The sequence below is a fragment of the Dromiciops gliroides genome, chromosome 5, assembly GCF_019393635.1.
Source record: "Dromiciops gliroides isolate mDroGli1 chromosome 5, mDroGli1.pri, whole genome shotgun sequence".
NCBI lineage: Eukaryota > Metazoa > Chordata > Mammalia > Microbiotheria > Microbiotheriidae > Dromiciops > Dromiciops gliroides.
The window spans coordinates 213,890,477-213,905,099 of NC_057865.1; the positions used below are offsets into that span (position 1 = coordinate 213,890,477).

Here is a 14,623-nt window from a genome sequence, read left to right on the forward strand (position 1 = left end):
TTAATAATTTATCTCCTCTCCTCTCCTCTCCTCTCCTCTCCTCTCCTCTCCTCTCCTCTCCTCTCCTCTCCTCTCCTCTCCTCTCCTCTCCTCTCCTCTCCTCTCCTCTCCTCTCCTCTCCTCTCCTCTCCTCTCCTCTCCTCTCCTCTTCTCTTCTCTTCTCAACTACTGCTTCTCAACTCCCATCCTCCTGGCTCCATCCAGGTCTATCTTACTACTCTTCCTTACCTCCTTTTCCATGAAGCCTGAGTTTATGGGGGGAGCCGCTAAAGATGTTGACCCTGATCAAAAGCTTCTGCAGACAGAAAATTATAGAATTTGAGAGTTGGAAGAAACCCATGGGCTCATGTGTCCATGTGGCCTTGTGAGTCCAGGGCCCTCATTTGATTGATTACCTGCCTCTCTAATTATCTGATATTGCTGAGGTATAGAGGTAGGCAGAACCTAGGGGAGACAGGTAAAGAGTACAGAAGGGGTACCTGGACTTCTGACAATAACAACTCATTTATATAATGCTTTATGTTTTACAAAGTACTTTCCTCACAGCCATCTTATGGGTTAAGTATTATAAGTGTTATCATCCCCAGTACCTAGCAAAATGCCTGGTATACAGTGATTAATAATTGTTTGTTACTATTATAGCACTGCATTGTTTTTTAGTTATGTTGTTTTGGCTTTTGAGTATCACAGCTTAGAATCATAGGATTTGGAGCTGGAAGCAATTGCAGAGGTCATCTTGTCCACCCCTCTCATTTTACTGATAAGGAAACATCTTCAGAAAAGCTACATGACTTGTCCAAGGTCACACAGCTAGTAAAGGTCAGGATTCTTCAGTGCCAAGGGGCACAGCTACTGACACAAGATTTGGTACTTTTCCCTATATGGGAATGGCCATGAGTTGGGTTATGTGGGCAGCTGAGCTTGAGCATCAAGTTCCCAGGCTGCCATGAAGTCCCTACTCCCCTTGGCTTGGAAGACTGTGATCATCATGACTATATCAGTCAACTTCACACAGTTGTGGTAGCAGATATGTATAAAGATGGATATCTGGGTGGAAGACTAGAGAAGGAACCTCTGGCACTGTCACAGATGGCAGTCAATGAGCCCCAAGAATGAGAAGCCAAGGGAATTTGGTGATGGAGAACCTATTGCCCTACCAATCCCCCTGGCCCAATTCCACAGGAGCCAAAGGGAGAGGAGTTACCATCATGAAGAGCTCATTACTATCTCCCCCTCTAAAGAACAGCTTATGTGAGTAACTTACCTGAAGAAGCCCTTGCAGCCTTCACAAGTCATGGCGTTGAAGTGGAAGCCAGTAGCTCGGTCCCCACACACCCCACAGATCCGAGGTACATTTCGGTCAAAATCCCCACAGCTGGGATCAGGAAAGGAAGTACTAGCTGCCATTCCCACTGTTCCTGCAAAGATAATACGTAGTTCAGGGCCCACTCCAGAGCCAAAGACAAAGATAACTGTGGTGGTCTTCCATTCTTTCCCTTAAACCTACTGGACATCATGGAGAACATAGGGTAGCATAATAGGGTAAATATGCCCCCTCTCCCCCATCTCCTGATTGTCTCTACCCCATCTTGTCCTTTACTCTAATTCCATGTTCCTGGGACTCTTTTTATAGGCTCTTAGTCCCTAGGTTGCTAATTTATTTCCCTTACTAGGGCTCTTTCACCTTCTGACATAGCTGGGCAGAGGCATACAGCTTCCATATAGCCAATAGTGAGGCCCTAGGAAGTGGAATGGTCCTCAAATTAGTCAAGAGTAATCCATCTTGTCCAATAGCTCCTCCAAGAGTATAAATCTTCAGTATTTTCAGTCATGTTCAGTGGACAAAGCCTGGCTACTTTGCTGACTTGGGTAGGGGGGAAGAAGGCAAGACCCATGTGTTTCTTTCCAGATCTAGCTATGATTAATCACACACATCCAAGAAACTCAAAATCAACTCTCAAATTAACTGGTTATGTGTAGAACAAGATAACACCCCAAGGGAAGAGTGTATGGTGGCATGTAAGGGAGCAGGAGGAAATCTGTCATCATATAGTTTTCTTGTTTAATTATTCTTAGATGTTTCTAATTTTTACTCTGATCGATGATGTTAATTATTTTCATAATATTGAACCATCCTTGCATCCCTGGTATAAAGCCAACTTCATTAGAGAAAATAACTTTTTGGGATACATTGGTGTAATTTTTTGTTTGTTTGTTTGTTTTTTGTTTTTAGTGAGGCAATTGGGGTTAAGTGACTTGCCCAAGGTCACACACCTGGTAAGTGTTAAGTGTCTGAGGCCGGATTTGAATTCAGGTACTCCTGACTCCAGGGCCAGTGCTCTATCCACTGCACCATCTAGCTGCCCCCATTGGTGTAATTTTTTAGTGATGATTTTATCTTTTAAATTTTAATTGCCATTTACTAAAAAATTGGTCTTTGCTGCCCTTTGTTTTATCTTTCTCTGGTTTAGATATTAGGACTATATCTTACAAAAGGGATGTTGTAGAGTGTTTTTTGTTTCTCAGTTGTTGAGAATAATTTGTGTAGTAGAATCATTAATTATTCTTTAAACATTTGATAGAATCCTCTTGTAAATCCATCTGGGCTTAGAGTTTTTATAACACCTCCCACACCCTACCCCACTGGGACAGTTTCTTCTCAACAAGATAAGTTTCCTTTTCTGAAAATGAGTTTTGACACTGAGTTTCTTGGGGGGTTTTTTCCATACCTTTTGTAGATAATCTCTATTTCTTTTGAATTCTCATTTTTGTTGGCATATAACTGTATATAATAGGTTCTGATAATTCTTTTTATTTCTTCTCTATTAGTTGTGATTTCACTTGTTCTCCTTACTTATTTTTTAATTGATAATTTGATTTTCCTTTGTCTTCTTTTTAATTAAGTTGGCTAAAGGCTTAGTGGTTTTGTTAGTTTCTTCAAAGAACAAGATTTTAGTTCTATCAGGTCTATAGTCTTTTAAAACATTTTGGCATCTAATTTTCAAAATTTCTTCTTTTGTGCTTCTTTATAGGATTATAAATACAGTGCTGGAAGGGATATTAGAGGTCATCTGGTCCAACCCACTCCCTCTATAAAGAAACTGAGTGGTGGTTCAGTAGATAAAGCATGGGCCCTGGATTCAGGAGGACCTGAGTTCAAATCCAGCCTTAGACACTTGACACTTACTAGCTGTGTGACCCTGAGCAAGTCACTTAATCCTCATTACCCTGGAAAAATAAAAAAAGAAAGAAAATGAGGCAGACAGAAGCTAAGTGACTTGCCCAGAGTCACAAAGCTAATAAAACATCCAAGAAAGAATTTTAATTTGTATTCCTAACTCCAATCCCTTCTATCCATTGTGTCATTTAGCTGCCTCTGTTGTTTGGTTTACTAATTTTAAAGTTGCATATTCACTTCACTAATCTTCTCTTTTCCTAATCTTTTAGCATGTTTTCATAATATAATTTTTCTTCTGAGAACTGCTTTAGCAGCATCGGAGAAATTTTGGTAATATTGGCTCATCATTATCATTTTTTTCATATACTAATTGTTTCTATAATTTGTTCTTTGACTCACTTATTGTTCGGGAAGTTGTTATTAAAATTCTGTTTAGGTCTATGTTTTTTGTATTTAGCTCTGTACTTGTTTTCGCTCCTTGTAATTTAATGGCTATTTCTGTTGTGTTATGGTCTATGGAGGATTTTATTTAGAATTTAGAATTTCTGTTTTATTACATATACTTATAAATTTGCCCTACCACATGGCTTGCTTTTGTAAAAGTATTATGAAATTCCAAGAAATATGTATATTTTTTAATGCTTATTCAGAATATACAATAAGCCTTTTGGATCTAACTTTTCTAACAGTTTGTCCTAGATATAGATATAGATATATCTCCCTTTGTTTACCTTTGTTAGATTTGCCCAGTTCTGAAAGAGAAACATTGAAGTCTCTTACTATTATTGCAGTTCTACTTATATCTTTTTGAAATGCAATTAACTTTTCCTTTATAAAATTAGATGCTAGAACATTTAGTATATATACATTTAATATTAATATTTAATCATAATATAATTCATTGTTTTTCTCTACTGATGTTATGAATTTCTATTTTTTTGTTTGCCTGATGGCATAATTGTAACTCCTGCTTTTTTCAATTCATTTAATACATAATTGATTTTATTTCAGTCTTGCATTTTATTTTTATGCCTGTTTTTACTTTTTTAGGTGTATAATTTTTTTTTATGCATACAACAGAGAGTGTTGTTTGGCTTTCTTGTCCACTCTGTCAGCCAAACTCCACAATCTGTTGAATGAAAAAAATCATTTTATTGAATTTAATCCATTTACATTTAAAATTATTAATGTTAGATTTGTGTAATTATTCTTGATAACTAGGTGTCTATATTGGTGAGGGGTGAAATTGCTCATAGATGTAGTTCTGGAAGGAACAATAGAGGTCATCTGGTCCAACCCTCTCCTTTTACATATATTGAAACTGAGGCAGAGAGAAGTTAAGTGACTTGCTCAGGGTAACAAAGCTAGTAAAGTATCCAAGGCAGAATTTGAACTTGTCTTCCTGACTCCGATCCCAGCATTCTATCCTATTACATTCTATTTTATGAAACCATTATCTTAAATTTCTTTGCTCATTAAATTTTGATGTCCTTGGACAAAACTCTAAACATCTTACTTTTAACTCTGTACTAGCCTCTTAGAGGGTTTCATAATAGGATAAGTTTGAGACAAGGAAGAAGGGTCAGTCATTTTCTTTCTTGATAGATCCTACCAGGACCAAGGACATCTCTGGGCCCTTAGCTCTAGCCTAAATCAAAATTCCCTACTGACAAGCTTGACTTCTGTTTTCTCCTTAAAAATAGGTATCAAGATGCTTTAGGAGTTTCTTTCCTACTAAGTACATGTAGAAGAGCCACTGGTTCAACCAGAGCAGACACAAGATCATAGACTTTCTAGTACTTCCTGCTGTCACTGGATGGGTCCACATGTTGGCCTTGGGGGTGGGATATGGGGAAAATAGGAAAGTGGGGAGAAAAAGAAATAAAGATACAATAAATTTAGAAATCCCTGCACCAGAAAAAGAGCATCTTTTCCCCTTCCCCAAGTCATTAATAATTATATATCGGGGCAGCTAGGTGGCGCAGTGGATAGAGCACCGGCCCTGGAGTCAGGAGGACCTGAGTTCAAATCCGGCCTCAGACACTTAACACTTACTAGCTGTGTGACCAATTGCCTCACTAAAAAAAAAATAATAATTATATATCATCTTAATTCATCTATAACTGGCAACCTAGTTGATGATTATTTATTGAATTGAATGAATGAATCTGGGAATGGTAGCCTCTTGGACAACAGAAAGGAGCTAAAACCAAAGATATGAGCAAGATGCTGTGCAAAACTTCATGAATCCTAACTCCTTGGTCTCATTTTTCTCCTATGCAGATCCAATGAGAAGAAGGAAGGAAGCACCTACCTGGAGGAGCAGGGCAGCAGAAGTAGATGTGGGAGGTACAAAAGGAAGAAGAACTCTCTTCCAGAATCTCTTGGGCAGAGAAGATTCTGAAATAAAGAAGGGAAAAACATTCTTTGGAGTTGTGTCCCTACTTCAGCCTTGGCCCACAAGTCTGTTTCCTTATGGAGTCCCATTACATGGTTGAGGAGCTCTCTAAAGGAGGTAATAAAATAATATTAATAGCTTACATTTACATAAAGGTTTTAAAGTTTGCAAAATGCTGCACGTGCATTATCCCTTTTGATCCTCACAAAAATCCTGTAAGGTCAGCTCTGTAGAGATTACTACCTCATTTTACAGATGAGGAAACTGAGGCTCAGATAGACTAATAAGTATCAGAGGTAGGCTTTGAATCTAGATCTTCCTGACTCTAATTACAGCATGCTTTTCACTGTGCCATGATGCTTTTATAAGATGTTTTACAGAAAGTAATTGTTAAACATTTTAAGCACTTTAATTTTACTATTCTATGTATATAAAGAAGCAGGGAATAGTCCCTGATTTCAAGGGGCTCCCATCCCAAAGCGGGACACAACTTGCAGACAGATATAAAAAGAACAATGAATGTGGACCATAACCTGAGAAGGAAGGTGCTAACAGGTGGGGGAAGAGGGAAAACCTGGTAGACCAGGACCCTGAAGCTTTTAAAAAGTGTTCTGTTCTTCCATTTTGCCAACTTCTAAGGGAAGTTGGCAAACTTCAGATGGCAGCAGGTAATGTTTCTCCTGGTGGGCAGCTGGGGGAGGGAGGGACAGAGTGGCAGGACAGCAGCAGCTAGGACATGTACAACTTAAAACTGCCCCCAGTGTCATCTTTGCTGCCCCCCTGACCCATAGTGCAGGAGGAACCAGCAGCTCTCCACTGTGCTAGGCTGAATACCTAGTGATGCTAGTATAGCATCTCTGAGCTACTATTTTCATCACCTTAACAGACACAGAGTACTCACCATGTGAATGACACAGAGACCTTGATACCCAGACACTCTGGGGACTTTTCAGCTTTAAGCACAGTACTCTAACATTCAAGAGTTTCATTTTCTCTCCAGTCAACAACATACTTGTATCTTCCAAGAGCTAAGATCTAGAATGACTAGAGAAAAGTAGGAGATTCCTAGTTTCCTTAGCACCCCTGATACTAAACCATTCCCTTCCTCCCTTTCTGCTGCCAACTCAGGGGTCTTTAGAAGCAAAGTATATTTTGCAGCAGGTCACCTCTGTCTCATATAGAAAACCACAGTCATGTATATGTAAACTGAAAGAGTATGACAAACACTGTCTTTCCAGTCTCTGTCTGAATAGATAAGTACATTCTGGAGTTGTGATTGAACCACAAGTGGATCAGCCAGTCCAATTCGAATGACCAGACCCCGGGTCAGCCTGGCCAAGGCAGCCAAAGCTGTGAGCAAAGATTCCCTTCTCTCATTCCCACCCCCATCCACATACCCCCATCCCTCCCTTCAGGCCTTTCCCCAGTACACCCAGTACCACAGGCCCCTGGAATTAACATCCTCTACAGAAACCACAGAACCCAGCCTTTGGACCGCTCCGTGGGTGCTACAGACTTCCATTTCTCTGCTCTCTGCCTCCCAAGCTGGACACCAGAGAGCAGCTGGATGGAAGGCAACCATACAAAGGAAATCAGAGTGAGAGGCGGGGCCATTTAGGAAACAGGGCCTCATGCTCTCCAGCTGCTGCTAAAGGTTCCTGGGGTGAATCCTCTTCACAGAGTCATCAGACTCTCTTGTTACAGGGACTAGGAATGGGTAGAACTGGAATGACCACAGCTTAATGCATCAAGCTGCTTCCCCCTCTCCCCCAAACAGGATGCTTTCTGACACTTCGCTCTTTCCGGGAGTTGTTTATCCTTCCAATCCGAGCAAAGAAGGAAAGGTTCACTTGGTGGCACTGAAAGGTTGATGTTTTTGGTTTTGTTTTTTAACGCTCTTATCCACACACAGTACAGGCATATACAGGGACACATAATTACAAACCTACCTCCTGCTCACTGTCACAAGTGAGAGACATACATAGACAGATACCGAGGCCCAAGCCCTGACAAAAGCCACTAAGGGGAACCTCTTTGTGTCTCTGGGACCTCTGAATGTGTGCCTGATTGCAAAGGAGGAAGGTAGCACGGGAGACTCCAGTGAGAAGCCCCTCCCTTCCTACTCCACACTTCTGAATTTTTACCTATTTCGTTTTCACATAGACAGTGTTTCCCTCTAGGCAGCCCCAGTGTTGACTCTAGTTATCTTAGATAGGGGCAATAACCAAATATCCCACTCTTTGCCTTCCTTATTTTAGTGCAACCTCCCTGGAGAGGCCTGGCTCTAGGATGGCTACTAGGATGGAAGCGTGAAGCCAGTAAGTTTCTATAGAAATAGCTGGGGAAGGTTGGTGGCACAGTGGATAAAGCACGGGTCCTGAAGTTGGGAGGACCTGAGTTCAAATCTGACCTCAGACACTTACTAGCTATGTGACTCTGGGCAAGTCACTTAACCCCAATTGCCTTAAACATCCAGGGCTATCTCCAGTCGTCCTGATCTATGTCTTGCCACTGGACCCAGATGGCTCTGGAGGAGAGAGTGAGGCTGGTGACCTTGTACAGCCCTCCCGCACTGAAATCCAATTCACTGCAAGTCATGACATCACCCTGATGTCACGGTCCTCTTCAAGATCAAAGGACAAGCAATAACAACAATAGATATAGCTATAGAGGCAGAAGAGCATAATCTTCTTGAATCATGAGTTTGGGCAGTGTGAGGATATGGGAATCTGGATAATTTGTTTTTTTATTTTATTTTATTTTATTTTATTTTATTTTTGGCAGGCAACGGGGGTTAAGTGACTTGCCCAGGGTCACACAGCTAGTAAGTGTCAAGTGTCTGAGGCCGGATTTGAACTCAGGTACTCCTGAATCCAGGGCCGGTGCTTAACCACTGCGCCATCTAGCTGCCCCGAATCTGGATAATTTGTGAGCAGGCAAGTAGCTGGTGAGGAGACATACCTCCAATGGAGGGTCACACAGCCAGCATCTGAGCCAAATTGGAACTCAGATCTTCCTGACTCCAGGCCTGGCATTCTATGTACTGTGCCCCCTAGCTGCCATAGGAGTGGAGACCTACCCCCAAACTCTCTTATCATTCCTTAGGCAAAGATGTACAACTACTGTCTTCAACACTGGTCCCAGACTCCCTTCCTGATACTCTTTCACTGGGTCAGGAAGTGAATGAAGGGCAGAATAATCCCCAAGGTCCACCATTATTCAAAGAGCAGGGACTTAGTGGCTCCTTACACATTAGTAGCATACGTTTCTAATAACAAAAAGAATAGGGCATGACATCAACCTCCTTAAACTACTTTCACTAATTCCTAAGAAACACAGTCCCCTCAGGTATCTCCTTCTAGATTCTTCCATGTGAACTAGGGGTTGTTCATAGGATCAAAAACTGGAAGAGATCTTGGAAGTCATCCAGTCCAACCCTTCCTTTCACAGATGAAGAAACTGAGGCCCAAAGTAAAGTGACTTGTCCAAGGTCATGTAGGCAGTACATAGCAGTGCCAGGGTTCAAATCCAGGCCTCCCTATTTCCAAAGCCGGTTCTCTTTCCACTGTTCCACACTTCCCAAAGGACAGAAATCTAGCACAGGGTTTAGTGCATGGCAGGTCCACCATAAAAAGTTCTCCATGCGGTCATTGGTCACATATTTAATTCTGAAAGGGACACCAGATGTCATTATATAGCTGAGGAAATGGAGGAGTCAGGGAGGGTGTTCAAAGGGAAAATTACACACATATTGAGTATGTTGAGGATGGGGGTTATGATGGCGAGTGAGACAGAAACTGTGACAAAGGGAGAGACAGAAAGAATGGGACTGGTGGAAAGGGAACCAGAAAAGGGTGAAAAATGGGGTGAAAGAGATGGAGATGATGAAAACCTAGGCCTCAGGAGGGACCTTCCTTTTGGTCCTCGGGGCTTTTAAAAATGTTTTTTTTTTTTTACTATTTGTTTTAAGAGAAAAGGGGAAACCAGATTGCCCATTTAGTAGGGGATTAACCCAAACCTTGTGTAGGCCAAGGATGTTTTTTTTTTTTCAGTTAGAAAGTAGGGCAAAGAAAGAGTGGAGTGAGAAAGAGCATGGGTGGAAAAAAAAAATCCACTTACCTCATTTCCTCACCCAGACCCTAGAATCCCTCTTCCCCACATTTACCATTTTGAGTACACAGGACATCTCGCTAAACTCTGGGGCTGTCCCCAAAGTTACCCTGTCCTGACACTGCATCATGAGTATTAAGTTTACCCAAAACAATGATAAGAAAAGGCAGGGAAAACTAGGGTCGTGTTGAAAGGGGCAGACAGAACTCCTACTTCAGGTCCAGAAAGGGGTATGGGAGGGATGGGGGAGAGGATTAATGATGGAGAGTACTTCCTCCTCCCCTCTCTGGGTCATGTAAGTGTCAGCCCTTGACAAAGAGAATTCAAATGAGGTACTTGCTGACTCACAGGAATCCCCCAGACTTAGAGAAGGCCTAAGGTCAAACTGTTGGGCCTCCCTCAAACTGAAGCTACAGTTATAACTTATGGTGCAGTAGAAAAAATTGTAGAAGTTAGGAAGAGCTAAGTTTTAGTCTTTGGCACTACGTTGCTTATCTGTTGGCAAGTCACTTCACTGATCCTCAGCTCTCTTATCCATCAGATGAGGGAATTAACTAATATCTGACAGAGTTGATCTAAGGATTAACCTCTTTGAGCCTCAAGTTTCCTCATGAGGTAACTGGTCTTGATGATCTCTAACAGGCTTTCCCTTGTCATATTCCACATAATAATTATTGAATTTAGATCATGTACATGAATGTGCTTTGAAAAAACGGTAAATTGAAAAGAGATCAGGTTTATAGGCAGGATGGCAGAATAGTATGGTGTTGTTTTTTTTTTCAGGAACCCTTAGCAACCCAAAAATCTCAGAAAAAAAAGAATTAGATATAAGATATAAGACAATAATACTTAATCTACAAGGTGATAGACATTCCACATGATAAAAAAAACCTCATGAAATAACATTGAAGAAAAACTTAAATATTTAGTGTTCCCACTCAATGCCCTCATTCTCCCTACTAATCCCCTCCACCCTCCTGGCTTGTCCTTCAGGATCTGGCTATAGGAATCCTTGCCTGGTCCTCTCACTACAGTGACTCAGACTGAACTCTCCCTCACCTCTCCAGATGCAGGAGACGCTGCCATTCTTCCCAGCCCCACAAAGATAGCAACAGAAAGGTAAGGGTGAAGGAGCAGGGAGGAAGACGGAGGCACACGGTCATAGGCTAAAGAAGTAAAGAGTATTGGTATATATGGGAAATGGCATTTGGCAACCCAGTTTCAATCCATCCTCCCCAACCAAGTTTACTCTAGCCTGGAAACAGGACATCTCAATATCCCCCAAGACAAAGAGGGTGAAGATAAGAAGCACCATCCAACTGGAAGGGGAGGGGAAAGAGGAGGCTCTGTGCAGCTGTGGAAGAGGGAGAAACCAAAGAATGAGGAAGGAAATCAGAGGCAAGTGACTAGGAATAAGAGAAAGACCACAAGTTCAAGAGAGAAATCCTGAATACATTTATCTTCTCTAGGCAGAGAAACCAGCAGAGAGTATCAGAAAGACAGAAAAAGAGAAAGAAGGAAAAATAAAACCCCAGAGAGCCCACAGCTCATTGAATGTGTATTCTGCTATGAGGGAAAATGAATTAGAATGACCTGATTGAAAAAGGAGAATCCCGTGGACTCCTGATTGAGGGAACAATAGCTAGAAACCCCAGAATGGCTCAAAAGAAAATATTAGGAAAGAAATTTGGTTGGATCAGATCCTTCTGAAGAGCATTCTGAAATGAAAAATTTAAAAACAGAAACAATGGAAGAAGCAAAATGATAAAATGAGGTGCTTCATAAATGTGTTGGAGAGAGAAAAGGTGAAAAAAAAAGCATCCCCTGTAAGTCGTTAATGAATTGCAAATTTCTTTATATAAATAAGAAAGCAAGGCAATTTCTTTTAAGAAGTGGAGCAAGATTTACTCCCAGTCTTAAACTGGCACAGACAGAATCTGCAATACCCTGATGTCGCTCTGAAAGCACATGCTAGCCCATGTCTTTTCATTCATATTTTTCCTTGGGATCTAATATCATGACTGAACAATGCTAAAAATCTGAATGATTAAGTTTTCATCCAGATATTCTGGCATGTTTAATTGTTGCTGTTCTCTCCTCCTTTCCCCCTCACCTTTGTTAACCCCCAATTTTTTCCCCAGGAACAGTTAAAACCTCACTCCAGGGATGAAGAGGCAGAAAGTGAGCTAACAGACATCTTAAGTTGTATCTTCCCAAACAACCTTCCTTTTTTTGCCTTTTGATTTCAACAACTGGAAGAAAAAGACTTGGGATGACTTCTGAGATTCTAATGTCCTGGGAGAAGCCAAAGGAATATCTTACCTGCACTCTACCACAGTAGGAAGCATGGAGTGGGGACTGGCTATGTGGAACACCTGTAATCTCAACATCGACTCCTTGAGCAATCGTACTGGCACAGAAATGCTCAAGGTTTCTCTGCCCAGTCCAGGTCACTAGGACAAAAATCAGAGCCTTCAGTGCTTTAGATATGTTCAGTATTTGACGTGATGGGCTTCATTTTACTATAAGGCCTACCTTGATTGGTGCCATCTTATTCTAGAAATAAGCAGTTTAGGGTCACAATATAATGGGGGGACTGATCGATAGGGGCCCATTCCTTCAGGCATGCACAGTGTGCTCTCCCAGTTGACCACGCAGGTAGGGGGTTTGGGAAACCCAATTGCTTTCCATTTGGTAGCACATCCAAATAGGGTATAACTGTTTTCTGTTTATTTTTTAATTAACTATCCACATAGGAAAGGTATGAACAGGAAAGTCAGTATGGTGTAACAGATATACATGCCCTGCCTCTGACACACAGTGCCTGGGTGACCCTTGGTAAGTCACTTAGCCTCTGAGTGCTCTAGGCACTAGACCATAAATTGCAGAGAAAGTACTGATCCACCTTAGGAGAGGGGATTTCTTCTTCACATCTCTTGCAAAAGGGACACGGATAGGTGAAATTTCATTTTGTTTCCTTGCTGTCCGTCAACTGAGGAAGAATTACATTGGGTTTCTAGGTGGAGGAAGGATCTTGGGTTCTTCTTCCCACCAGGGCTGAGTCATGGATTCCTATGACTGGAACTTGGGCAAATAATGTTGAGATACAGTGGATTGAGGCACAAACTAGTGAGCTTTGAAAGGTCCAATAATGGGAATCCATGGCAGAAACTGTTGTAACCACCACAGTAGAGGAGCATAGTCCCAAAGACTGACCAGCATGACCTAACTCATATTGCAGAGTCACCATGTCTTTCAAATAAGGGAGAAACTCTTCCATTAGCTGTGCCACATTCAGAAGTAGAGGTGGTAGAGGAATGCTTATAGCAATAGCTTTAAGTTTGAGGATTCCATTTTCCCCAGGGATTCAAGTGTTAGAGGAGAGGTTGTGTTTCAACTTGAGGTGGGGAGGAATGTTTTTGCAATTCTTTTATTGCTACACCTCCACAGCAAATATTCCTTCATGAAAACTAATCGAGGGGGCAGCTAGGTGGCACAGTGGATAGAGCACCTGCCCTGGATTCAGGAGGATCTGAGTTCAAATCTGGCCTCAGACACTTGACACTTACTAGCTGTGTAACCCTCATTGCCCCGCAAAAAACAAAAACAAAAACACCAACCAAATAAACAAAAGAAACCTAATTGACATTAATTTCTTATTACTGATATCAGGGAGATATTAACTAATTAAATGATCCAAGCAAATAATATTGGGGTAGTAATCACTGGTGATTGTTACAGGGCGGAGGGGGGGGGGAGGCACACTGGAATGGGGGCTTAAGCCAATAGCATTAGAAAATACCTTAACTCTTTAGGGTTACATGGCTGAGCTCTGGGGGAATCTTGACAGGCCAGAGCCTCTAAGCACTACAGTGTGGTAACAGATTTATAACACAGAGCCATGGCAAAAAGGACCTCTGAGTTCAAGTTCAAATCCCTCATTATACAAACTCAGGATCAGTTAAATGATTTGCCTACTAAGCAGCAGGACTGGACTTCAAATCCAAGTCCTCTAATTTAAATTCAATAATCTTTCTAACCCAACATTATATATTGTATAGGCATATATTATATATAATATTATTTATATATAATGTCATATATATGTCATATGCATGTATATATTGTAACACCCCAACCTGTACTTATACTACCTTATGTTCTAAGGGTAACCCTATGGGTAGATTACTCCAAGTGTTTCCTATTAACAGTCCTATTAACAGTTCCTATTAACTCAATTAATTCCTACCAAGGGCATTTACTCAAATGGCATAACAAGGAAAAGAGTTACAAAATAATCTGACCCAAGCGGCCCTGATGAGAAGGCAGAGACTAGAAGTTTCTGAGGCCTTTCCCATCAGCCCTACCTACTCCATCAGCACTGGCTATTTTGGGGGGAAGAAAACAAGATGTTGATGGGCCTCCCTTGCCTCAAGAGAAAGGGATGATGCTGTCAGGCACCTGCATTCAGAAGCTTAGCAGATGAAGCAAAGCAGTTACATCTCAAAGGGGTGAAAAATTCTGAGCTAGAAGGAAAAAATTAGAGATCATTTAGTACATTCCCCCAGTACAGATGAAAAAACTGAAAGCCAGAAATTAATCAAGATCGAGAGAAGAAACAGAGTTTGAACCTTAATTCTGTAATTCTAAATCAAGTACTTCCTCTCTACCAACACAAACATGCACACCACACTCCTGCTACTGAATGTGATCACTGAACATTTAAAACCACTGACCTTTCACTGACAAAGTCAGAAAGTCTTGACACTGAGTTGCTTCCTAGAGTTCTAGTTGAGCCAAAATAGCCGGAAGTAAATAGGTCTGAAGTGCTGGATGAGAAGGGTACATGCGATACGTATGCAAACACACATTTCTTATCTGGAGTGATTGTTCCCAAAAGCTGCTTTTTCCAGTGGAAATTCTTGCTTTCAGCTTCA

At 41.3% G+C, this 14,623-nt stretch overlaps 1 protein-coding gene across 1 annotated transcript in view; it reads right to left on the minus strand.

Annotated features, from left to right (window-relative positions):
- The window catches only part of VDR (vitamin D receptor), a 91,798-nt gene that overhangs the window by 52,959 nt on the left and 24,216 nt on the right, over positions 1–14,623 (minus strand). Inside the window, exons 3-4 of the mRNA XM_043968465.1 lie at positions 5,493–5,578; positions 1,265–1,418 (exon numbers count right to left, since the gene is read on the minus strand). Of these exons, the coding sequence (XP_043824400.1) occupies positions 1,265–1,407 (143 nt within the window). The 5' untranslated portion in view covers positions 1,408–1,418; positions 5,493–5,578. The remainder of the gene's footprint in view (positions 1–1,264; positions 1,419–5,492; positions 5,579–14,623) is intronic.